Here is a 27,879-nt window from a genome sequence, read left to right as displayed (position 1 = left end):
TTCTTTCTGTCTTCTCACAAGTGCAGTTTCCAGGTACATTTGATGTGGCAGAAATGCCACAGTCTCAGGCTACGTACCAAATTACAAAGGCAGATGAAAAAGCAGAATTGGAAGTACAAGAATGATAATGAGGAATTTAGTTCCTTCATTAGATTTTGCTTCTAGAAGAGCACCTATGCTCAGGTAAAGGCTGGGTTCATTTTAGCATTAGCACATACTGTGTACACACAAGTCAGCAGCATGACAAGTTATTTCGGTCAAGAAAATGCTAAACAGCATCTGCATGGATCATGCCAGTCATAATATTCTGGGATTTTCTCTTGTATCTTAGAAAGGATCCACAGCTAGGTTAATCTCATGTGGCATAAGTTATGAAAACATGATGGTAACTAAGATTGAACTGAGTCCCCGCTGGGGAGGTTTGAGCTCAAAGCTCCAGCACAAACGTCAATATCCCAGGCAGCACTAGCAAATCTGTGAGGGTCATCTCTTCTGTGACCAGCACATCTAAGATTTTTGTTGCCAGGTATTGTGGAGACCTATCATTACAAGACACACTTTTCCCAAAAAAGTCACTTCTGCTAGTGAAGTTTTTTGCTCAAACCCCATAAAAAGCTGTTGACCGCTCTGCCTTTCTTCCCTGTCCATCAGACATGCTCTATTTCCCTCTCTTTATTCCTCATGGGGAAAAATACAATATGACCACACCAACAAAGGTGTTCTGGAGGTTGTTAAAACAGGCTTTTTTCTCCTACTTATTGGCAGGAAAAATCATGTCATTCTTTAGATATTTGGGAGGCACTAAAGAATGTAGTGATGCATTCCTCTGGAATGAAAAGATCTATTCATAGGGTTGTAACAGAACTACAGGCTTTCTCTGAGGTAATAAATTAACAATAACTACAATGTTTCTTAAGCCTACCCTTTATATTGTGAACTAACAAATGCTGCAGAAAATCTTTGCATCCTGAAGTATATGAAGAACTTATGACCTGGCTTCTCAGCTTCTCTGCTGTACTGGTACTGTACTCCTATGCTCCTATTACACACAGATTTACAAAACCAGTCTGTTCTCAACAGATGCAGTTTAGCAGCCAAAAATAACCATGAAAAACAATAAAATAAACAAAAAGGAAATTAGAAGGGAGAACAGATGCCAGTCATGATGGCACTGTCCTGTAATACATATAACCGCCGTGAATATGAAGTCCTTGTGCTTAAAAGAAATCTTCAACATACATTTCTCAATGCTTCAAGGTAAAAATTAGATAAATTTGTTTGCAAAACAAAGAATGTCTGTAATTTACAGAGGAGGTCAGCATCAGGTTTCACTCTTGACATGGTTTTTATATTCTATATAATCCCCAATCTGAAATTTTGCAGTTCAAATGCACTTTGTGTGTATTCAGTCTCTTTACATTACTGTGCAGTGGCATTTCTGAGAGTGGATATAGTTCCTGTAATCAGCAAGCTGCTTCAGGTACAAGTTTGAAGGCCATCGGTGCATCTCTACAAAATCGCGCTCTTCCACTAGAAAAAGAAATAAATTAAATTTATTAAATGTAAGAAATAAATTAAATGTAATATATAGAGCACAAGTGCACAGGCTTAAAAATTCTTTAAAATAGATTTTAAAACATTAAAGATATAAATACACCTACAAAAGTAAAGATGAATGCTGCCTGTTTTGCATTGAGCTCTGCTAAGGCACAGATGTAAGAGTTACCACACAATGTTTCCTTGTTATTAAGTTAGTAATAAACCAGTTGTTTTGAAAAAATGAATACAATACTCTAAGGAGAGCAGAGAGATATCCTTAAAGATGAGCATACTTTATCCCTAGAGCATAACCACATGTGGTATGCAAGGATTTTTCTATGCTGCAGAAATACAAAGCAGGGTACATCAATTCCTGTGCCAGTAGTTTGTCTCAAGATCAGTACAGAAAGCAAGGTGAGGAGTGCAGCTAAGAATTCAGGAAGATGTTAATCTCCTATTGCATGTGGTTTTTATCACTGACAAAGTTACAGAAGAGTCTTTTACCTATATTGTTCAGATTAATCCCTTCTGCTTTTGCAGAAAGATGCATTTTCAACCCCCTAAGCCCAGATCTTCCACAGTCAGCTTGCAGCCATTTCTCCTGATTCCTTGAGACCAAGGCACAGGAGAGAGGCCCACAGCCTGGGGAGCCTGAGGGCAGGCAAACTGCACTCAACTGGACACAAGGCAGGGCTTCATTCTTCAGGGGAATATCCTGCTCATCAAATCTGATTTCCTCCATGGCAAGGTAACCCTTGTAGGTAATCCCTAGTTGATCAAGGGAAGCCAGTTGAAGTAATGGTTTTCGATGTCAGTAAAGTTTTTGACACTGTTTTTCACAGGATCCTTGTGGACAAAATGTCCAGCCCACAGGTGGATAAACACATCATGTGAACAGTGAGCAACTGTCTCACAGGTCAGGCACAGAGCTACAGTGACTGGGGTGACATCAGATTGGTGACCTGCCACTAGCAGGGTTCCAAAGGCCTCCACCCTTGGCCCTGTGCTCTTCAGATCTTCAGAAATTACCTGGATGGAGGACTGAAAAGGACACTGAACAAGTTTGCAGATGCTACAAATCTGGGACAAGTAGTTGACTTCCTCAAAGGCAAGGAGACGCTGCAGAGAGGCCTCCATGCATTATAAAGTCAGAAAGGGAAAATACTGGACTCTGCACCTGGGATGGGGAAACCCTGGATGTATTGACAGACTGATGAATGAGATGATGGAGAGCAGTGCCCTGGGAAGGGGTCTGGGGGTCCTGGTCAAGGGCAAATTGAACATGAGTCAGCAGTGTCCTGGCAGCCAGGAAGGACATCCCTGTTGTGGGGGCACCAGGCCCAGCATCACCAACCAGGCAAGGAAGGGGATTGTCCTGTTCTGCACTGGGATGGCCCTGCCTTAAGTCCCAGGGCAGATTTGGGCACCACATCATAAGAATGATATTAAACTATTAGAAAGTGTCCTAAGGAAGACAGTAAAGGGCCTTGAGTGGAAGCTGTGTGAGGAGCGTCTGAGGGCACTTGATCTGCTCAGCCTGGAGGAGACTGAGGGGAGACCTCAGAGGGGTCTGCAACTTCCTTGTGAGGGGAAGAGGCACAGATGGGAAAAGGAGGGGCAGACACTGATCTTTTCTTGGTGTGACCAGTGACAGGATAAACGGGTAAGGACTGAAGTTGTGTTGGGGAGGTTTAGGCTGGATTAGAAAAAGGTTCTTTCCCCAGTGTATGTTTGGGCACTGGAACAACCTCCCCAGGGCAGTGGTCTCAGCACCAGCCTGACAGAGTTTATGAAAATTTTGGACAATACTCTTATGGTGCGACTCTTGGGCATGGTGCTGTGCAGGGCCAGGAGCTGCACTCAGCAATTCCTTGTGTGTTCTTCCAACTCAGCTGATTCTGTGATTCTGTGAAGGTCTCAGGTCTTGGAAAGCCCTTGGAGAGCCACTGCCTGTTGCTGTGTTGCTGTCCTGAACCTCGAGGTGAAGAGGTGTCATAGGTCAAAGAGACGTATCCAAGTCAGAGATGCACCCCTCATCAGGGTGAAGGAAAATCACATGGGCAATGAACAAAACTTTCCTAGTTACGCCACCAGCAGCAAATACAAATGCTTGGAAAAAATAAATATCATGACCCTGGAAGAGGTTGGATTTATTTACTTGAATGGGCCATAGTTTTTTCATTTTATGATATCTGCTGGAGTGTACTGTAAGAATACTATTTTCTTCAAGGAAAACCCTAGGACTTTAAGAAGAAGTATCAAAAATTACCCATTACCTTGATTTAAATTATCAAAATAAAATTAAGGGGTTGGCATACAATGACCAAACTCGTTCCAGCAAATTTAGTTATGGGTGGCAACCTGTCCATCCCAATAGGAACCAAAAGAATGGTGATGCAGTGCTGGCTATGTCATGTTGTGTGCTGATTCCACAGGAGGGTGGTAAAACATTCTGATGGAATAGCCTAAAGAAACACTAATTATTTTCTCATGCAAAAATGGTATTATCCAGAACATCATTTTTCATCTCAGCAAAACAGAAAACCATTTTTCTCTTCAAAATGAATAGAAAAATACCTGATAGTTCTTGAAATTCAGGCTTTTGACTGAATATGAGGTAGTTAGTGGCAATAAAATGAAGAAGCCAAGTTGAAAGGCAATCAGAATTGTGAAACTGTGGGAAGAAAGAAAAGAAGAAAAAACTACTTAATGCTATCATGTCTAAAATATAACCACATCTTATATGTCAAAATATTTTAGGTTTCCACTGTTAAGCAGTTTATTAAATGAAGTTTTGACTGTGGAAGATAATACAGGAAAAGTCATTTAATGGAAAGACCCTCTCCCAGAGGTAGAAAAAACCCCTGAGGAATCATGAATCTTGGAAATTTTGTCATCTACACAGAGAAAGAGCTTCACAGAAATGGAGGGAAGGAATGTGGCGTGTTGGTTTTATTGTCCCCTCTTTCTGCAGAAAATCCTATTTGAGTAAGCCAATATCCTGCAATCTAGTTTTTGTTTTACTCTTCTGTTTTCCAACCATGTTGTTATTGTCTCTCTTTTTTTCAGCATCTAATGTTTTCTCTGCATGCTTTTTATGCATTCCTGTCTATATTTTGTCCAGTTGGAACTTCTTTATCACCTGCATACCACATAATTTTCTTTTTTGACTAAAAGTGGAACAAATACATCTTTACTTGCCTAAAACACATCTTTTCTGGAGGAAGCTGTAGTTAAGCTGAATTACTGCAGTCTATCCATGAGAAAGGAAATTCCACAGATGAGGGTGTGACTAGAGGGTCTGGAGCCCAGATCTTATGGGGAGCGGCTGAAGGAGGTGGGGCTTTTTATCCTGGAAAAAAAAAAAAGAGGGTCTGGGGGACCTTATCATTCTCTACAGCTCCCTGAAAGGAGATTGTGGGCAGGTGGGGGTTGGTCTCTGCTCCCAGATAAAAAGTGACAGGACAAGAGGAAATAGCCTCAGGTTGTGCCAAGGAGATTTAGGTTGAATAGTAGTAAAAATTTCTTTGTGGCAAAGGTTGTCAAACTCTGGAGCAGGCTTCCTGGGGTACAATGGTAGAGTCAATGCTATAATTCTGTGACTGCACATTTGGCAGTTAAAGCTGAAGGATTTCTTCTGGTCAGCCTTGTGTCACCGGTTATCCCTAATAAACAGGTTTTATACCAACATGTTTCCTTGGGAACACGAATTGCTGTAAAGATTTTTAAAATCTTAAAAAGCAAACAACTTATTAAAGTCAACATGTATGTTCTCATTTAGTATATAGAATAAGTACCTTAGCTTTTTTGAGCAAGCTAACAATACTGAGGCTTGTGGAAGCCAGTTCCCTGCTAGGCATGCTCTGAAGCTGCGTGATGATGTAAAGTTCACAAATATGCCGAAGTCTCATTACTTGGTACATCTCTGCACAGATCAGTAGAGACATTGCTTGGAGAATACTGGCTGAAAAACAAGAAGACACAAGTTACATGTATTTTACTTTCTTGACAAGATGATCAAAGCTACTTTTCACCAAGTTGTCTTTTAAATACCTAAGAACAAACACAAAATCAGACTGCTGTGATCACCTTTTCATTATTATAATTTTTTGTTTGCTGTATTATCTTATTTTTCCAGAAAAGCTATTCAAATTAGAAGAAAAAGGTGTTTAGAACTTTTTGGTAGATGGGTGTAAAGAATTGCTGTCAATATTGAAGATCTTCTTGAAGATAATGAGTCAAGTGATGCTGATCTATTTAGAGTAAGTGATAATTAATAAGTGGATTTAGCTAGGTTCTCTTTCAGAAAAGTACTTTTATGATCTAATATAGCCAGAAGTCCAAAAACAAAAAAAAAAGAGTCACCTTCTTTTCTAAAATATAGCATGGTGACATTTTTAAACTGATAAACAAGGAAAAGTTAAGTGGAGTGAAAAAAGAAACATGGAATATCTAACAATAAGGTAGAAGAATTATTTCAAAAGAAAACAAAAGCAAAAATACATATGACAACATCATTTATTCATCATATCAAGGAAAAATTAGCTGTGCTTAAATCATGTTTTAGATTTAGTATGCAGATTTTCTTCTCATAAAAAAATGTGGAGACATAAAGAATATTTTATATTTTAATTTAAAGAATATTTTAGCTCAATTTTTCTTGCCAAACACTCCTGTTGACATATTTTTTCTGGGTTTACACACACATAAGATAACCATGTGTATAAATAAGGTATTCCTGCATTTTAACCTTTTTTATAATAAACTCAGCTATATGGGTGTTCAAGAAATGACAACTTTTGAATAAAACACAGAATCCAGATTAGAAAGCAGTATTACTGTAATGTAAAAAGAAAATTTCAAATATTATAATGGATCAGAAATTAAATTGCAACTTCTTTGAGTCTTGTCTTCTTTGTAAGCACAAAGCAAATACGTAATTTTATTAGAAATATTGCTTCTATTTTACTTGTATAGGATGAATTTCTTTTTTTGTTGCACAATACAAAAAAATCCTCTTTCTCAAGACACTGCACATTCAAGTATTAGCATTTTTCAATTAAATAGATGCTGCTACATTGCACCCTATCAGTGGCCTGCTGTGGAAAAATGAATCACAGATATAGAACTGTATTTTACAGTTTCCTTACCTGGGCAGCAGGAGTCGGTGTAAAGGTACTCTAGGAAGGACAGGAAAGTGTCTTTGGAAACCCCGTACACTGGAACCAGAATGCTATTTGCTTCTAGATAATTCCCATTAAACATAGCTGCCATAACCTCACAACGGGCCACCAGAACTGCCCTGTGGGCTGGTACAGTTGCATCTGCAGGATGCAAGATAAAAATAAATATACAATGACTTTATATAACACAGAAAGATCTTAATTTTAAAGCTCATTTCTTCTTAGGAGGTGTTTACTCCACTGAACATGGTTTACGTTTTGACAATGGTTTAAGTGTTGACAATAACTAACACAGTCACTGCATACCAGTTAAGATTAATAATAAAATAAAGCAAAATCAAGAAACAAAGAATTAATTAAACCAAAATGAAATAGACTAAACCAACAGAGAATAGACAGAATCAATCTGTTCACACTAACTGAACCTCCAGCCCACTGCATAAATATGCAGTACTATGAATTGTTATGCAAATGGTTAATGATTGGACTTGATGATCTTAGGCGTCTTTTCCAATCTGAATGATTCTATGAAGAGTCATTTACATTCACCAATAACCCTACTGGTAATTAATATTTGGAACAGAACAACCACACAAAGCAGAGAAAGGCAAATTTTTCCAGATGAAATTCTATTAAGTCCAGAAACTAAACATAAATTTAACTAGATGAAATATTGTGCCTAAGTGAATTTCCTGAATGGTTGTCTTATGAAAAAAACACTGATGATTTCTTCCAGAAATTTATTAATTTTCTATTATATACAAGTGAATCCTTTGCTTTATTCTAGCATTTGGAAGACCTGGAGAGGCCAACAGCTCAGAGTGGTAGAGGCCTTTCAGGATGCAGGGTCCAGCTGGACTGAGCAGTCCAGTTCTGTGTGCAAGGAAATGCCAAGCAAAGTCCAGTCAGGACAGCAACCAAACCCAAAATGAGCATTTAGAGTTGCATGTAAATATTTTAATCAAAATTATAATGAACAGATCAACTGACATGCAAGATAAATATACTGTATATACTCACAAGGAAGTTACTGTTTTAATTACAACATTGGCACCTGAGTAATTCTTTGAAGCCTTCTGGCATTTTTGTCTTTTGTTCTATTCCTACCCCTTGTACTTCTACCTTCAAAATGTCTAAGCTGCATGCCATATATCCTGTATGTACTTGTGAATGGACATTTATCTACTAATTAAGAAGTTCAGTTACGTTCTGTATCTTTACACAGAGATGGGTAAATGGGCTCCTATTTTTCATGGCTCTTGTATTTCTATAAGCTAGAAAGCTCAAAGCAATGCTAAGTATCCAAGGAATTGCTCAAAAGCTTAAAAATTTGTTTGTCTGGTTAAGATTAGGGCCTTCAATTTCTCTTAGTAGTTATTTATTTTTGATACAGTTATTCTGACTGATGAATTAGAGAAAAAGGTTTGAAAGATATATCAATTATTAGGAAAAACAGTTCACGTTTTATTAGTGGATAAGCATGCTTTTTAAAAATACTTGTCAACCCATTCAGAGATTTGGGTTTTATTTCTGTAGAATATAGTGTTCTGATTTCGTCAGATTCCAACAAAGATTCTCTCAGCAGTGGGACACTGAGGTAAATCGTACATGTCATCAAACTCAAAATCAGTATTTCCCTATCTTTTTCAAAGATATTTTTGTGGAGTTTTTTTCTGTGTATTAAACAGAACATGTAGAGTCTGCTTGTCCTTCTGCGTTTATGTTTGAGGAGTTAATGCTTTATGTTTGTCCCTGAGATTTACATCTGAAAAGAATTAAACAGCTGTCTAATTCTAGAAGGCCTTTTCAGCATGAAGGCTGAGTATGGACAAACTTAGCTTTTAAAAACCATCTCGTTCTTATTCTTACAACAGCATGCAACACATTTCTCTCACTGCATCTTTTATTGCAAGGATGAACACATTTAATTTCTGAACAAAAAACTGAATCCTGACACTGCAGCACATGAGGCAGTAAAATGTGGTAGGTGTCAGTGGCACCAGATCTGCAGGTCGCCAAACCCTGGTGGCAAGGACAGCGAAGACAGTCCCTGTCAGCTTCTGGGGAACAAGACAGGTGCTTCCACAGCCAGCACCTGCCTGAGAGGGACAAGAGGATGTTGGCCAGGAGTCAATAACCACTATCTTTCATCTTTTCACTGAGGGCAACAAGCACAGAGATGAAGCCCATGCCTCTCCAAAGTATGATGTTGGGCAAATGCCTTAAGTATGCACTAGTACTTGTGCAGCTGGGAAAAGGAGTGAGTTTAAAATACAGTAAAATACAATGTAATAAAACAAAGTAAAACAAAATGAAAGAATGCAAAATAAAATGGAGTAAAACAAAATAGAATAAAATAGAATAAAAAATAATGTCAATCAGGGAGGCACAGTGGGCTATGACAGGGAGAGGCAATTCCTATAGGTGCAGCCCAGACAAACCATGCTGGGAGTGGACACTGCTACATAGCATCCACAGGGACAAGCTTTCCCTGTTTTCCACAGTGGCAGCAAAGCACTCATATTTTCCTAGTTTTGATGACATGGAACATGGCCACCTCTATGTCCCACATTCCTGAAGAAGGGAAAATGGATAAAGGCTGGAGGCCAAGGGAGCAGAGGTACAGTACCTTGTATTTTGAAGATTACATCAGCCAGCACAGGTGTGTTAAAGAACAGCCTGAGAGAAGTATTATAGAGCAGTTTTATCTGGTGAGATTTGCAGTCCTTTACAGTGTTTAGCTGAAAAACAAATTGGTAATAAAGCACTCTCATGTGCAACTGCCCACAGAACTAAATATTATGGGACACCTTTTATATAGGAAAATAAACAACAGCTTCTTGTGCATGCATTCATCTGCAATCATCTTTTGTCTTCTAATTTCCTATTCCCTACAGTGCAGCAGCTCTGAGGGGATCTCTTGTCCCACATAGTCACACCTTAGCTCTCTCCTTGGTATTCTTGACCTTCCATGAAATTCCCCCATCCAGCGCTGACAGGCAGGTTGCGCTTCATCAGTTTTCTATAGTCCAAACTTTTTCATAAATTCCCTGTCCAGACCCAATGCTGCAGCAAAATGAGGTTTGAGGGTTCTGGGGGGAGCAGGGGTGGCACATCCATCCATCCCCCACTGCGATGCCGTGTACAGAGGCAAGGCAGCTGAAAGTTCTGTGTTTCTTTATACTGCCCTGGAAGTGCTTCCATAGAGGTAGGGGGAGCTCACAGACTGAAGCACAGTTTCTTCTTACAATAATTTTGTAGTGTCAAGACCCTCCAAAACCCAGTACTCCCAGTTAGTTTTCAGTTTTGGTTTTCTTACCTTAAAAATGTTGTCTAAAGCTGCCAAAAGGAACAACATCAAAATCATGTTGCTAGATTGTGATAAGTGAAATTCAGATTAGGTTGAATTTATGGTTAAAATCTTAAATTTATAAATTGTTTAGTTTCCCTATGATAAATATCACTTCTTTTTTTTGGCCTCCAAAGAAAAATTCTTAAATGGGAAATAAGAGTACCCTGAAGGCACAAAAAAAGAATAAAAGAAATGTCAACAGCCCAGGCTCACTATCTTAGAAGTCTTCAGGCTCTCCAAGGCCAAATGTAGCTGTGGGTAAGCCAGAGCAGTCAAAAGCTGAAAACAGCTAAGTAACTTAGTGATCTCTATATTGTATTGTTCAAAGAGAATCTGAGAGGTTTTCCCGTCTAAATCAACATAATTCTATGTTAGAACTAATTCTACATTGTGATTTTTTATTAACTTAATAATATGATATACATTACATTTTTTATTTGGTGTTTTACTTAATTAAATATATTGAGTTACAGACAGCTTTCCACATCACAACATTTCTAGGAGAAATCCAACCCTCTGGATCTACTGCAGAAGCCCTACTTTTGCCTTATGTTCAGGAACAAATCTTTCCTGGGCAGCCTCTATTACATGGGAATTAGCAACCCATAATCATATTGCCAGACAATGTTCAAAGCTGTGAATATGAGTAATCCTTTTAGAATACCTGCTTATGTGATTTTTACCAATTACATTAATTCTGCATGTTGCATCCGATCTCTGTGTACATGTCTACAAACCAAAAACATGAAAAAGTACAGGCTGTGTAAGCCAAAGTGACTTTAAAAGAAAGGCTGACAAGAAAATTTTGCCTACAAAGCAATTTCTCAGAAACTTAAGTAATTAATGGTGAGCCAAGTGAGATAGATGTACCTTCCCTGGAGTTTTCAGGATGCATTTAACTTTCTCAAGCACATGTTCTGTTTTATCTGGATCTTTCAACTTCTTTTTTATGTCCTCTTCTAATTGTTCCCACTGGAAAGCACCTATCACAAAACCAGGGGAGATGGATTATAAATCAGCAAGGCACAGGCCTCAGCATGCAGAGGAAAGATGACATCAACATGAAACACATCCTGCAGAAATGGTAGGGAGTTTGTACATAAATCAGCCAGATCTTTGCTTTTAAGAAGGGCAAGATGCAATTTTTGCACATTAAATTTTCATGGTAGTTTTTATGGTGCAACCAAGTACCGACAGACTAGAGCATCTCACTTACTTTCACACTCAATCTATGAATTCCTCCCTGTTCAGTCACTACACATTACAGACAGAGATTTAGGAAAAAAAGAAATCCTTAATGTTTCAACATTTGTGGAAAATGTTTAGCTTATCCCCATGCTGCTGGCTGCATTGTTCAGTAGGTGTCTGAACTACAAAAACTTCATGCACAGTTACATTCTCATACAGTCCTCATAGCTAAAACCAGCACAAAATTTGCAATAGAATTCCTGTTATTCTTGTTTTCTCAGTAAAATTCTGTTGTTCTTTGTTTTGCACCCATGACATTCACTGACGTGTCTCAATAGTTTTCTTAGAAAAAATAAGAGAGTAAATACAAGACAGTTTATCTTCATGCACTTTGCTGCAGTCTCAGAGGCACCACAGGGCTCTGTGGTAACTTTCAGTTCTAACTCAGGACAAGAAGGAGACAAAAATAGATCAAGCTCAGTGACAAGCCCAACTCAACACAGCTCCTGAGATTCTCTGCTGTTGAGAGGCTGAATCAGCACCTATAGCACACAGCATCCTCAGCTCAATTAGCTCCCATCTATATCACACTGGCTAAGCATTTATAACCTCATGGGCATTGTGTCACAGTCCTGAAAAGCTGAAAACTTATAATTTGTTCTCTTCTCAGACTGTACCTCCAGCACCTTCATGAGACAATGGTCACCTCTCAGAGGCACCAGAAGGCACAATGTGTTTTGCAATGACCCTCAGGCTGGGACCCTCAGCTAGGACCTAAGCAAAGCTCTGCCTGCAACTACAGAGTTTCACAGCTCCTTGGCTGACATAAAGGAAAGTGAAAAAGGAAAATTAGTGCACACAAGGCAGTAGACACAAGCTGTAGATGGTAACAGATGAAGATGTTTACAAAGACTGCAAGAAAGGAGGCTCAGGGGTGAATTTGCCTCTCTCTTCAACTGCCAAGAAAGTTGTAACCAGATTGGAAACAGTCTCTTCTCCCAGGCAATAAATGACAGAACAAGAGGAAACAGCCTCAAGTTGCACCAGGGGAGGTTTAGATTCAGTATCAGAAAAATTTCTTTGCCTAAAGGGTTGTCAAGCACTGGAACAAAAGTGCCCAAGGCAGTGGTGGGATCACCATCCCTGGAGGCACTTCAAAGATATGGTACTTGGGGACACAGTTTAAGTGATGGGCTTGGCAGTGATGGGTTAGTGCTTGAATTTGATAATCTTAAAAGTATTTTTCAACCCAAATTATTAAATTATTATATGAATTTTAAATACTGAATTTTTCCATCACCTGCTGAAAATCCAGTTTTAATGCCCTATTCTTGTCTCCAATAAATAAGAAAAAAAAAAATCCATTCAGTGATTTTTTTCAGTGAAAAACTTCTTCATCTGCTCTTTATGTTTGTCCCTATTTTGGAAAGAACTGCCTTTGATGTACAAACTCCAACTTAAAGCTGAAAGATTCTCTGACAGGTTGAAAAATATTTTATAAAGAACAAACAGGAATTGGCTACTTCCACAAAAAGACCCCAAATCTTTCTGTTGAGAATTCCTAAGCAACATCTGAAAAGTTAAAAAAGTATTGGTGCCATTTTAATAGCTGGCATTAGATAGTTGGTGTCAGCTGAGGTACAGTCTGTACCAACTGGTAGCAAAACTCATGCAACACCTCAGAGATCTCCACACTCCACTTATCACTGTTTTCTCTTCAGCTGCACTGTTGTAATGCAGTTAGGAAAAATGGTATGACCCAAAAAATGTACCCCCGTGTTGTAGTTTAAGGCCTTGCGATGCGGAAGAACTCGGGATGTAAAGGAAAGCTAGTAACCCACCCCTCTCTGTTAGGATAGCAAGGCCTCTTGCAATTAGCCAATAGCACCTAGGTGTGACGTATGTAGATGGGAGTAACACAGTGAACCTAGGCTGTAAAATGTTACGTTTCCCTGCAATAAATCGCCATATTTGCCATCCATCACATTGATGCAGTGAAATGTGGACCGAGCGGCTGGGATAGCCGCCGTGCTGGAGTTGATCAGGGTGCTTGTCTTGCTTAAAAACCCAGCATCCCCGAAAATGCAGAATTGTAAGTTTCTTTCCCTTATCTTGTTCTCCCCGGTTCCCCTTATTGGTTGTGTAAATTCCCCCACCCCTTTCCCCCCTGTCTTCAAAAAGGAGTGCTTATCGATACCTCTTCCTCTTTCCCTCCTGCAACTTCACCCCGAAGGATCCCAAGAAATAAAGCTCTAACTGCCATCTCAGCAAGGGAAAGAGCTCATTTTTAGGTTCTTCTTTGACAAGTTAATTCTATCTCCCCTATCTCCCTGGCTGCTGCGGGGTGGACAGTAGTGGCAGAGAGGCAGGGGACATTAGAAATTATAGCACTGCACCATACTCAGAATAAAATTACTAGAGTTTTCTTAAGTAACTCTGCACTCTTGCCCTTGTGTTTAGAACATGCAACCATTTACGATATTTTAAAAACCTAGGATCTGAAACTTACTCAAACTCCAAATCTTTTGGGGGAAAATTTTGAATGTTATTAATGTTAGCCTATGGACTAGTTTAATTTAGGTCCGTTAAGTCTGGAATGAAAACTAATTTAGTTTTTGCTAAATACAGATGATGACCTTTTTTCACTGTGCATAGTAATCACAAGGGATAAAATAGGTGTGGAAAGATGGTGACACATCATCTCGCAACAGCAAAGCCACATTCCTTAGGGTGATGCACATATTCCTTCATCAGACAATAGGAAATGAGCAGCCAGATCTGATATGAATTGAATGAGATACCAGCAGGTACCTGAATAAATGAAGTGGAGGAAATCTGGGAGACAAGAGCAGAAGAGAGAATCCTTCACCACCACCCTGACTGGTGGAACACAGGGTGGGACACCATGGGGATACGAGGGTAAGGGATCCCCCTCCTCCACCGCAAAGAGACTCTGTGCCAGCTGCACAAGGGAGGCATCATGTGCATCAGATGGGCTCTTCACCCCAAACAGCAGCATGAAAAGGTGGCTGACAGAGCAGAGGATGATCTTGTGAGCCTCCACTGCTATGCTGAGGTCCTCAGGGTAGAAGGCCACGTCTACACACTGGCAGCAGCAGAGCAGGTTGTGCAGGTCTGCGTTGTAGTGTGAGGCTTCACCCTTCAGGATCGGCATCTTTTCTGCAAAACAAGTCAGGTTGTAACTTAGGCAAGTGCTAACCACAGGGCAACTGACTTTATCAGGTCAGTTTAATTTTTAGAAGAGGTATTCAATAAGAACATTTCTTACATACTGTTTGAATATCTTGAGTAAAATACTCTAAAAATGGAAATACTTAGTACAGTAAGTTACGAAATTCTTAGTTTAATAGTGTCTGTCCTTTCATGAACCCTCTATAGAAAGTTACACTATAAAAAGACTTTGACTATGTATTCCAAATCTAAGAGGTCTGAGCAAATTCTTAGAACATAAAGAAGAGTGTTCTAAAAAGAGGAAGAAGAGACAACTACAGATTTAGAGGTAACTACTTCTCAGTAATTTTTTCACTGAACAAATACATCAGATGCTCAGAAATCACATAAAGGTGTGTACTTCTCTCTCTTGCTTTATCTGCAGAAAACAAAAACATTACTTGATGATACTGTAGAATAACAATTCATGCTCTAACAACTTTCTTTTTTAATCTCTCTGTTAAGATTTTATGTAAAGCTTTTTTCATGTTTTCATTATTTCATCAGTCCACCAGAAAATCACTCCTATTAGTTAAATCTAAAATAAACTAGAAATGCATTGCAGTGTTATTTATTGCCATACAATTCTCCCTAAGTAAATTTAACCGTTGCTAAATGACGATGCAACATAACCAGAAGAGCTGACAATAGATAGCACAGCTCACAGTAAAAATTGTTAGTAAAAATGTAGCAAAAAAATATTAATTGTGCAAAGAAAATGACACACATAAGGAATTATACTAGTGACCAGATATCAATGAGCACCTGGCTGTTCAAGCTGAGGTGGTTGGACTCGATGGCACTTCTGCATCTTTTTCCTTTTCTTCATTTTTTCGGATGACTTCTGATTCAAACTTTGGATCATAAAATATTCCAGCTAAGACAAGAAACATATTTTTTAAAAAACCTTTGTTATTTAATAACAACCTAGGCATCAAATTAAGGGGTATGAAAGGTTCTGTATGCAGGACTAAAGCTACTGACATTATTACCAGTCATCCAAGAGAGTCCCAAAACTCTTTTATGAGAAGCTCCCATATTTAGATAGAACTAGCACAATTTAAAAGACTATTTATTCAAATGATTGTGGTTAATTCTTGTGTATTTAATCTTCCTAGAATTGACAGACATAAGGATATTCAATTTACCAACCTCTTTAGATGCTAATGGGATCTTGGGGTCTCATTCAGCAAGATAAAAGGACAAGAATACAAGTGGAAAACTTACTGCAGTGTGTCAGATAGCTTCCCTAAATCTTCCTGCTTAATACCAGAGCAACCTTGGTACTGCTAATTCAGATTGTATCATAGAACCCTAGAATAGTTTGGTTTGGAAAGTACCTTGGCCATTGAATTCCAATCCCCCTGCCATGGGCAGGGATACTTTCAACTAGACCAGGTGCTCCAAGCCCCATCCAACCCAGCCGAGAACACTACCAAGGATGGGGCACTCACAGCTTGCCTGACCATTCTGTTCCAGTGTCTTACGACCCTCACAGTGAAGAATTTCTTTCTAATATCTAACTTGAATCTTGCATCGGTGGCAACTTGACACTTGGGTGGAAGGGCCCATAGTGTGCCTTCTCTGGCTCTCTGAAGCCTTCACATCAGTCTTCACTCATCTCCTGCATGTTTCACCCTGCTTCCAAAACAGCAGATACTTGCTCACCACTCCTCCAAAATATTTCTGTACGTAGAAGTCATTAAGAGTGTGCAGTTCAAGGTAAGTAGCTCCAAGTTCCTTAGCAAGCTGAACTCCTTCAGAGGTTGTGACACAGCTCCTCCTGTCTGAAGTGCATAGGGGACAGGTGCAAGGCACTCCTGGGGTAAAAAGTGAAGTAAAAACACATTTTGACCAAATAATGCAGAATTCTTAGATTCCAAAATAGTTTTAAAGATGCCTTACTTAGAGGAGAACAAAGAGGGAAATAAACACATAGCAATTTTATAGTAAGAAATCTGTAATTACAGAAGTAACCCAACTTCTAATTAATCAATTCAAAATACTAGTCACTCTACAAACCTCTGCATTTGTTACATTAGCATTACTTTATTGGTTTTGTTAAGGTGGAAAAGTCCATCCAGACTTCTGGATGCCAGATTTGCTTTGGCTCAATATCTTTGCTTGCCCAGGTTCTAGCCTGCAGGTGTTATCATTTATGAATGTCACCCTTAAACCTGTTGAACTAATGTGGCCAGTCCATACAGGAAGCATACACAGTAATGAAAGAAGAAAATTTCTACTCCAAACCAACCTTTGATAGGTTGTACTTACTGCAGGATCTGATTCTCTTACATGTATTTTACATATATTTTTTTTAAAAAATAGGTACTTTAAGATGATGCCATTTAAATGTTTAAAATCTTTTAGCCACACTGGGTTAGTTTTGCTTAATAACAGTAAGAACCTGCCAGCCATGGATGTGCTTTTAAATGTTCTGTGCATGCTGCATGTTAATGTCCTCTGCCTAGACCTATGGATAATATAACTAAACAGCTTTTCTGGGTTTTTTTAATAATTTGTTTTGGCAGCAACATCTAGCACTACAGAGGATTAAGATCATAGTAATCTGTATAAGCAAACTGCTGTGCTCACAAATACCACCTAGAAACAAAAAGGTCTCTGCCTCAGCAAGCTAAAAACTAACAGCGTATGTGTGAACCACAGTTTGCTCTGATAGGTCTCAGGCTGAACCCAGAGGTCTAGCCTGATGTCTCCCATAGCCACATTATCTAGGGAGGAAGACAGAAAAAAAATAAGTGGAAAAGAGAAAAAAACCAAAACACTAGAGGAGTCACTCATTTTGGTGATATCCTTTTCTTAAATACAAAGTGTAAGAAAATGCTTGGGAAAGACAAATTACCAAGACCATGCCTTTAGAATGGGAGATTTATTACTCCTGTATAAGTCACAGCATAAAAGCTTTTGGTCATGATCAGTGAATTACTAAATGAAAGAAAATAAATATTCAACTGTTATGGAGGTCTTTAACTGTCCTTTATCAGTCACTGAGCTAAGAGATTTATAAGTAGAACCTTGGCAACACTGAACATTCTATCCATAGAGGATATACTTCATATAGATTAATATTTCCATGTACATTACAAAATAAATGTTTACATCTACACCCATCATGTCTCTTACTCATTAAAAGGAGGAATGCTCAGAAACACTTGTTACAGTTAAGTGTCATGAAGTGAAAGACAAGTCAGGGTTGTGTTTTTCATTCATTGTCTTAGGAAAAAAGTCCCAGAGAATTTCAAGTCTTTTCCCACCCACTCTACAGTGTTTTCAGACTGTTCAACATAATTGTAATCTCATACACTAGAGATACTTTATACCCAAATATATGTTGCTTAATCCAAATTACTGGATTTAATCCCCGTGTATGATGACAAGAAGAGTCATTGCAGAGGTCAAAGAAGGATAAATTGCCTTTCATCACTGGGGTTAATTAAAACAATCTTCTTGCCAGTACATCAGTCTAGTGAGCCCAAATACATGTGCATATTATTGTCATCCTGACAGACTAATTGTTTCTGTTCGCAGTGTGGAAAAACATCCAGCTTCTACTGAAATCACACTATACCAAACTTCCACATGAGATTTTATCTGTCGTTACAGGAGGCTGGTTACATACCGTTTTTTCTTGCACCAATAGCAGAAATTATTACTGGAACTGAGCAGTGACTTAGTGCTTTTTTTACCGTCGGCACATAGTTGTCCTTTAGTTCTTGAAATGAAGTCTTGTCATTGACAGAGTATTTAATCACAATAATATCAGCTCCTCCAATGAGCCTGCAGGAAGTGTACCAGTCACTGTCAAATATATCCTAAAAAAAAAAAAAAAAAAAACTAATCAAGAATTTACTGTCTATAAAGAAAAAGATGAAATATTCTATATTCTTACTGCAGAACTTTACATAAGTGTTTCTGTTTGCTTAGATCTTATTTGAAAACATGCAACAATGAGCAGACTTCCTGCTTTGTAATTTCCTTGTTTGGAGAGCAAGTTGTTTGTTGTAATAAATCATAAATGTTTTCCATGAACTCAGGTATTCTTCCAGAAGAATTAAAAATAGGTTTTATCAGGATTTCTTTTTAGGAAGAAACTTTGCTGATTTAATTACTTAACTTTAAAATAGTTTCCTTTAGAAAATAAAAGAACCTTCAGTGGTAGAGGTTTTCAGCAATTCATACAAAAACATTATTAATCACACTATTTTAGGGAAATGGTTACACAAAACTGTCCTATGTATCTATGAACTTTTAAATACAAACTTAATAATTCAGTGTGATTTTTATCTGCCTCACCAGAGCTTCCACATAGCTTTACCAGGTGTTAATGTCTTCAGGATAAGGACTTAAATCGCATAGATAAACCTTCTATTTCAACTTCACATTCAAATTTTCATTGCTCTGTGCTGAGGACTTAACCTTTAAAATTGTTTGATATGCTGTTAATTTACAGCTGTGCTGTATCCACATGCAGTATACAGTTATTACTTGTGTATTTTTCATTGAACTGTAATTCTGCACAATTTCTGTTTTGCCTGGAGGTATCTCATAAATACCAGGGGAAGCCTTGGATTTGAATGTATGCTGAATTGAAAATTTGAGAAAAGTCTGGAACTGGTCCAGAGAACTGAAAAAAAGCTCTGATAACCCTAACTACTATCACCTCTGTCCTGGTTTAGGGCAAATTTGGGAGAGAACCAACAAATGGGGTCCCTCCAGAAAGCAAATTCTAGTGGCCCCTCTCCCAACTGGTTCAAGAAAAATATTTCCTTGGAGAAAAGTGGAAAAACCCATTTATTTAACAAAAACTGAATAATATTAAACAACAAAACCTCTCTGTTTGATGAGATGGCAAATCCAGAAAAGTTCTTTTCATGTGGTGTAGCTCAGCTCACTCATTCTCTTATCAGTCCCTCCGGCGCCGGAAAGTGCCAAGGCCCAGGCCCCGGTGGGCCACAGGCGTGAGCTCCAGGGATTTGTCTGGGTTTTCAGTCCAGAGCAGGTTTGAACAGATCCAAGAAAAAGGGAAAAAAACAGCCCAGGGAACTTCTCTGCCTCAGCTAGCTAAAAACTAACAGCAAAGGAGAGCTCTGTCCCGCTGTCTCTACATGCTGCAGACAACGCAGTCCAAGAGTAGGATGTGGGGGAGTGAGGGCTCTTTCTGAACACAAACTGCAGCTTCTTCTTCCCCCTCTTCACTCTCAGAGCCAGTCTTAGAGGTGCAGAACTTAATGTGTAACATAAACAAGGTGACTGCGGATATAGGCATCATAAAGTCACCCCAGGACAACCGCTTAGAACAGAGACTTTTTTAGCCCTTTATGTACTTAAAAGGAGCTTATAAGAAAGATAGGAACAAACTTTTTGGCAGGGCCTGTTGTGATACGACAAGGGACAATGGTTTTAAATAAAAGAGGGTAGATTTAGGCTGGACATAAGGCAGACATTTTTTTACACAGAGAACGGCGAGGCCCTGGCACAGTTTGCCCTAAGAAGCTGTGGGTGACCCATCCCTGGAAGTGTTTAGGGCCAAGTTGGATGAGGCTCTGACCAATCTGGTCTAGTGGAAGGTGTTTCTGCCATAGCAGGAAAGAAATAACAATTCTCAAGCGCATGTTTGAGCAACCCCCCCATGACAGGGGAGTTGGAATGAGATGATCTCCAAGGTTCCTTCCAATCCAAATCATTCAGGGGTTCTGTGATTCTATGGCAGCCCTGCACAGCATGATGCAAAACTAGAAGAACTTGGGATCTTGAGGGAATAAAAGGGAAATCAGCAGCAATGAAATAAAGACAATGTGAAAACAGGAATAAATGAGCACAGCAGAAGTGACAAACAGGCAGAACTCAAAGTTTGGGCTGCAAGGGATGAACGTGAGTTTGGAAGAGCAAGTCTCAGAAATAATATCACAAATGGGAGTCAAGTACATAAAAAATTAGTAATATCATCAAGTGGTGTGGTTGCATTGTAAACATAACTATTTTTGATCACTTCAAAAGGGTTATTGTTTGAAATCTGGTGAGGTAGCTGCAATGCTCTTAACTACAAGAAGTAGCATGACCTTGATGGAAATCAAAATCAGCAAGTATTTGCCTAAACTGTCAGTACACATCATTCCCAATACAGGCCTTGACCTTACAAAGAAATAAGTCAGGAAATAAATTATAGTCGGTATTCCCATTGATCTCTGTAATAGAAGTTTTTGTTCTGCAATAAAGTAAACCACAATTAACAATTTATCAGGAATAGCTCTTACGTGATTAACCATGTTGAGAAAAAGAGGAGGTCAAATGTACTGTTCTTGACATTTGTTTTTTTTTTGAAACAACTCACTTAGAGGCTATTCTAATCCCAAACTAAGGACAGTCTCAATTAGCACTTAATACAATCCTTTAGGGCCAATTAATAATATAACATTCACATCTGAATGCACATTTAGCACATCTAGCAGTAAGACTACCAGCTGCAGTGCTTCGAAACAGCCATCTAGATGGACATTTGGAGAACTTGATCACACAAGCAGGCAAAAATTGAGAATTTTCAAGGGACAGCTTTTGTACACTTTAGTTGATGAAGATCTCAGTGGAGAATTATTAATAGAGGTATATTTAACACAACAAAAGTATAAAGGAAAAATACAATACAACCCCAAAAATAACATGGAATATTTATCTGTTCTGTTCTGTTCTGTTCTGTTCTGTTCTGTTCTGTTCTGTTCTGTTCTGTTCTGTTGGCAGACAGCACATCTGCTCCTTTGCAATTTCTGCCCAGCTGACTGTCTTCAAGATCAGCCCAGAATTGCACCTGCCCATCTCTACAAGACTGGAGACAATGGTGGTAACATAAGCAAAGTGTAGAGCACAGGTGCACAGCTTTAAGCATGAACAATACAAAATACTTACAGAAAATTCTTATGGAATTTAATAGTGTATTTGTATATTAATTTTGTGATATGTTTGTATATTGTTTTTCACTCACTCCAGTGTACAACAGAGATAAATCTCATGTGCCAGGAAAATCCTCCAGAAGTGTCTCCGACAATGGGTTATTTCCACAAGACATCCCTGAGGCAGCATCTAGAGCCTCTTTCAGTATTGCTTTTAGAGAACCTTTCATGCAAAAATGTCAGAGGTAATTTCTTCAGATGATGAACAGCAATTCAGATTCAGGAATAACTTTAATTTCAGGTTCCATCTATGAAATTTTTGAACAGCTACTCCTCATCATACTTCCTGCTCCATTTCACAAATCAATGGTTGGCAAAGGGAAGAAGTATCTGTACAGCTAAGGTTATTTTAACATGACCTTATTAATTATATTTCTGATGATGTGCAGCTCAGGACATCTTCATTCTTTCCTTGTATGCCTTCATTCTAAGTGTCTTGTAACATATTCTTGCCATTAGTAAATTATACTTCTCAATATTCAATATTGAAAATAAAGCTTTCAGAGGCACTGAAGATATGATTTTCCTAGAAAATCACATGATCCCTCAAGACAACAATACTTGCTTTGTTAAAAATTGTTTATGAACGCCTTTCTCAATGACAGTGAAATTCTTCACACAAATGCTCTTGCAATGCCCATGCTCGTTCTGGAAGTTGCTCATAAGTGTCCCCATGTCCAACCAGCCCAGCCCTGGATCTGAGGCAGCAATGCCAGCCACTCTTTGTGGGGAAGAGGGTGCCGGGACATCCTGTAGGAATGTTGCCCTGGGATTTCCCCAAAATCCGAGAGCGCTGCATTTGGAATATTGGAGAGTTATCCCTCTCTATGATCCATTTGCAGACCTGGTCTCCGCTACCAAAACCTTCTTCAAGCTGATGTTCCCCACACCACATACCAGAGCCTTCCCTGCTTTTTTTTTTCAAGATTCCTCTTCAATTTCTTATCAGGTCTGCAGCAAATTTCATGGGTGTACTCTGCATAATTTACTAGTCCCCTGAATTTACTCAGGTAAGTAATCTGCAGTATAGATGGAAGGATCTCCTTCAGAAATCCCCCTAAACATCCCCCCACAAAACAAAGAAAGGTCATATTGGCCTGTGTCATCTTCTCAGAAATTAATTTAATAGTATTTTTTACCAGGATATAATAGTAACATATTTACAACATTTATTGTTGTAGATTTCCACTTCAGGCATTCCAGCTTAAAAATGAGAACGGATGACGTAATGAAAAATGAAGTTACAAGCCGTCATTTTTTACTGAAACAGCAATATGTCTAGATTTCTAAAAATAGTAAATAAAATCTAAAAGTGCTGCAGATTCCTTTACCTTTAGACATGATAAGAGCTGGCCAGCCTTGGCAGCACAAGAGCACAAAAATTCTGATAAAGAGGAAAAAGCCAGAGAACTACACTATGGATGATACTGTTTGCATAAGAAAGCTTGAGGGACTACTCCTGTTTGTGCAGTAAATAACTAAGAAAAAATACAAAAAGACTCAGGGAATGAAATTATTGTAAAGGAGAATTAGAAAAAAAAAATAATAGAGCAGATTCTCAAAATTGTAATCAATATATTTAAGTTACAGTTAATATATTTGTGTACTCGTGAGCCCCATGGAGGTCTGTAACTCTGTGCAAGGCTCTGAGCAGACACAGCGGAGCATTCATGCCTCTGCAAATATCTAATCCTGCACAAGACAATCTCCAAAACCCAGCTGCTCTATTTTCCCCTTTTGTAACATTTTTTTTACTTGATGATATGAGTAATTCTCTACAAACTGAGCAGTTCTTATAAAAAAGGTGAGAGCAAAAAAATGTTGGGGTTTTGTTTCCCATGGGGAAAAGTAAACCCAAACAAACAAACAAAAGCCACAAAAAACCCCAATCAACCAAAACAAGGTGGTTCTTAGTAAAAGAATTTTAAAAAGGCAGCAAGACCCCACAGGCCCAGACAGAAACACTCTCACATCCTTAGGGTATTGCTCCAAGTAAGAGAGGGGAGAACAAGAGTTACTTCAAGTACGGAACACTTACAAAGGACTTTTTATTACTTTTTATTTTGCCTTTTATTTTGCCATTTATTGTCCAGCACTGTAATTAAATGAATCAAAACATGAATTACAGCTTCTGTGCTATGCTTAATTCTGTACTTGAGGAAGATCCACTTGCCATTAGATATTAAAAATTCTGCCTGTATTTTTTCTGCAGGAGCATGAAAAAATTCTGAGTGAAGTGGAATTGCAAAATACATGCAAGTCAATAAAATGGCATCTCAGTCAAAATGTCAAATCCAACACAGAGTTTAATTAAAGCAGTCTTTTCCAAACCAAATCTTAAAATTCATCTTGCAAATTACTCTTTATGAGTTACTAGCTCCACACAGAATTTTACCCCTCCAAATTAGAAAAACTGACACATTCTTATTCAATATGCCTTATTATAGAGCAGCTTAAGGATGCATTAGAAACTGATCAGCTATAAAAATCACAATATTCAGCAGAGGTGTTAGCACATGTGTGTTTTCCCTAATTCTTTATGCATTCTCTTATCCTAGGTTTGCATTTTTTGAGAAAATATTTAGAAGCCACATGATTTATAAGGATGTGGGTGCACTGTGCATCTGTCCCCTGCATACAGCACACAGCTCTGCCCAAGCAGTGCCACACACAGCAAGCCACAGTGGTACACCCAGACAGTGGCACACAAATAGCAACCTGTCCTTGGAAACTCTGACATTTTTCCCCCAGATTTTGAAAAGTGTAGTGTTCCACTACTGTCTCTACAGCCTTCTGATTTTGCATTAATTATATGGGACCCAAAGCCAGCATTTCCATCCTGCACCCTGCAACTGCCAGGGGAAGGAGAGCTCCTCACAACATGCAAGTTTCCACATTGGCAAACATGAATTCATTTTTGTTGACCTGCTGACCCTCCTGTAGACTCAAAAGGCTGAGCAGTGTCCTGGGCTGACAGACAGGTGCAGCAGCAGACTGAAACTCAGGAAAATTAAACTGCACAATCTGCCATGCAAAAGGATCCCTCCACTCACTGTGGAGCTCTGTTTATTCAACACTGCCTTTGCAATCTGATTGCCATGGAAGACAAAGAGCAGCTGGGCACCCTTGAGTTTTGAGACTCACAATTATCAGTGTATTCAGTTGCCATGCTCATGTTCAGGACTGTCTTGCCTTAATCATATGGGTTTAATCTAGATGAGGTACAAATCACAGGTAAAACACAAATGCCTTGTGCTCAGATGGTAGAGGCTGAAATACTGCAAGGCTCACCATACCATAACCTCTGTGTGGTAACGTGAGACAGGGATCCTTTTCCATGCAGAATATAACTTGAGGCAACATCTGTCAACATTTTGAATTGTTCTGTGCTGTTTCCACAGGCTAGCAGAGGCACAGCCATAAATGAGCCACTGTGACATATTAAACCTCAACCACCCAGACTGTGGAAAATAGTCCTGTCCTGCCTTACCCTAGCAAGGACACTGTTTTATGCAAGACAAATAACCTCCTGCAGAGTCCAGTCCTGCTATCTGTAATGTCTTCTATGAAGAAAAAAATGCTAATTTGTCTTCAACATTCTTAGTAATGTATCTCCTGCTTCCTTTAACTGATGGAGGGAAAAAAACTTGAGGCTTCAGAAATGCAATGGCTCAGACTAGCTTTTGAATGGCAGAAATTATAAGGTCTCCAGAATTGAACAACTTTGTTTTGCAGAAGGCTAAATACAATTAAAGCATTAAAGCAACATAAAACCACATCAAATCTGTCTCCAATTCATGTCCTTCATTCCCCTTCTCCAGCTACCCTCACTAGCCTTCCCACCTCTCCTACCATCCTCCATCCCTCTGAAACAGCCTTTGGAGTCCCACAGACTTCATTTATATTCAGGAGATTTTACTCTTTGCTGCATTTATGTGACTCCAGTAAGCTGCACGTGCAGGTCACATGCAGCTTCACAGACTAGAAACAGGATTCCCCAGTCCATCTGAACTGTCTGTAAGCGCAACTGGCAAAAAGAAATAAAGAACAGAAGGACGGCTAAACTGGATTGTTTAGTTTTAAGATTGTCATCTTCTGGTCACTTACTTCATGGAATTGTTTTGGTTCCTGCAGATTCTCCAAAAAGTTTCCCTTACAGGAGTACAAAAATCACCAAAAATAATAGAATTATGGAGCTGAAACTGATTATTGTTTTAATTTCTAAAAGCTAGTAAGTTGAGGGTTCTTTTTAAAACTAGTAAGTAGACATTCATGTTTTAATTTAGATTATCAGTATCATTTCTTACATAATCATTGATCTGCTCACACTCAAAATTAAGTTTTCTCACTTACTAACAAAAGTGCTGACAACTTGCAACAGTGCCAAAATTTTTGTTATTTACCATCAGATAAAGGTAATAATGTTAAGATGTGATTTTTCTTTCTAGGAGGAGTAAAAATACATTGTATTTTGCAAGTTATCAGATCTTTTAATCTGTCATTTTTCACAGCTGGAAAACTTACTGCCTTTTTTTTTTTTTACAGAAAAATGAAATTTCATTTTATTGCTGACACATATTTGGTGAGCGAGCTTATGATACAGTGTCACAAAGAAGGCATTCTTGTTTACTTCTGGATTATCTTTCACAAAATTTCCACTAAGCAACGCAGTTGAAAAAAACATCTTCTTACAGGGGAGGCCAGCAGGGGCTCGTTTATAAGAACCTTTTTGTAGCACCTTTGAGACTTCCCAGCATTTGCCTGGTTACATTTTGTATGTTTTTACTATATGCAAAAATAGAACTACTAATAAAATCCCACAACAATGAAAACCTTTTAAAATTAGGATATGTTTTCATTTTACTAGAACAGCTCCCACTGTTAAGTGCAGTTAAAAAGACTGAGATGGATCTCTTACCCAGAGAGCACAGTCGTATACCACCAGTCTGACATTTCCAAATACGCAAGCTTGATACTCAGCAAAAACTGGGTTCCCAACTTGACTGGCAGAGAAGCTGCTGTCGATCTGAGAAATGAGAGGACTTCTCCCGAGATAGCTCCAGATCAGGCTGGGCTGCTGACTGTCCTCAGAAAAAACATCTCTTTCATTGCCAAAAGCTACAATATTAACTGACCTAAAACAAAAATAATAAAGATGAAGTTGTGTTAACAAAAATGAAGGGCGTGAATAAGGGGTAAGAAAATAAAATCCCCTTAAATCAAAATTAAAATATTAATCTTTCTGAATCCTCTTCCCTCCCTAGATTTTAACACCCTCCTGTAATCAACAGCAGAACACATACATGATCTCAAATCCAATAGCAGGGTAGGAGCTAAGCGGAAAATAAACCTCGAAAGCTTGCTTGCATTGTAAATCCCCAGCGGATTTGGCTTGTTATTCCACGCTCAGCCTCGCTGCGGTGACCTCGGGGACTCTTGCCGCATTCCTTTGGCTGTGGCCAGGCTGGATAACTTCGTGTTGGCTGTTCCGGACGATGGACTGCAGCTGCACGCCAGAGTTGCTGCAGCAGCAGAATCAGCCGCAGTCGCAATAACAGCAGCAGAGGCAGCGGCAGCGGCAGCGGCAGGATCAGTATTTGCAGCAGCAGCAGCGGGATCGGCAGCAGCAGGATGAGTATCTGCAACAGCAGGATGAGGAGCAGCAGCCAGCAGGACGAGCAGCAATGGCAGCAGCCCGGCGTTGCTCCCCCGCTGTCGGTGAAGGCCAAGCAGCATCCGGCCGGGCGGTCACGGCAATCGCATCCTGACGTCAGAGAGCACCGCGGACGCGATGGGCAGAGCGAGGGGACGTTCCGAGAGCAGCCAGGTGAGCAGGGGCAGGAAAAGGCACTGCAGCACAGCCGTGTCCTACCCGGCACGGCTTCTCCTGCCGCCCCGCAGAAACAGGACCAACATTCCCACGATAGGGGGCGGTGCCACCACTTGGCTGCTAGAGGGGGGAAACCTGTGACTGCCACTGCCAAAGGAGAGAGCAGTGTAAACATCCTCGTTTAAAGAATTTAATTTTTAAAAATTACTATTTAAATAATAGCTACCTTTTCAATATTAGGCTGATAATTTCTTAAATGCCATGTAGGCTTTTTAGCTTTCATGTCATGTTTAAAGCACAATTTTCCAAAAGGATACTCTCGCATTACGTTAACATAAACACAAATCACATAATAGTTTAGGTTGCAAGGGACCCGTGAACATCACCTAGTCCAACCTCCAATGCAGGGTCACCTACAGAAGTTACACAGGAAATATACCAAATCCATTCTAAAAATACCATTTGCTGACACATACCACTGTATACACTAAAATTAAAAAAACAAAACAAAAAAAACCCAAAAAAAAACAGAATAAAAATATTTTAGACATACTAGATGATACACAATACTCTGTCATGTAAACACATGCT

The 27,879-nt window shown here is 39.1% G+C and overlaps 1 protein-coding gene across 1 annotated transcript; it reads right to left on the bottom strand.

Moving 5' to 3' along the window:
* On the bottom strand, positions 1-26,876 carry RHOBTB3 (Rho related BTB domain containing 3). The gene is made up of 12 exons (XM_058865049.1): positions 26,762-26,876; positions 26,377-26,593; positions 18,134-18,326; positions 16,162-16,313; positions 15,259-15,370; positions 14,074-14,442; positions 10,945-11,057; positions 9,352-9,463; positions 6,690-6,863; positions 5,337-5,503; positions 4,117-4,213; positions 1-1,530 (listed from the first exon to the last, which is right to left on the bottom strand). Coding segments are annotated over exons 1-12 (1,824 nt in total). The 5' UTR covers positions 26,764-26,876; the 3' UTR covers positions 1-1,414.
* Between the last annotated feature and the right edge of the window lie 1,003 nt (positions 26,877-27,879).

Source organism: Poecile atricapillus, chromosome Z, assembly GCF_030490865.1.
Source record: "Poecile atricapillus isolate bPoeAtr1 chromosome Z, bPoeAtr1.hap1, whole genome shotgun sequence".
In the NCBI taxonomy this organism is placed as follows: domain Eukaryota; kingdom Metazoa; phylum Chordata; class Aves; order Passeriformes; family Paridae; genus Poecile; species Poecile atricapillus.
The sequence above is the reverse complement of the archived record's forward strand: the minus strand, read 5'-3'. Positions and strand labels throughout refer to the sequence as shown.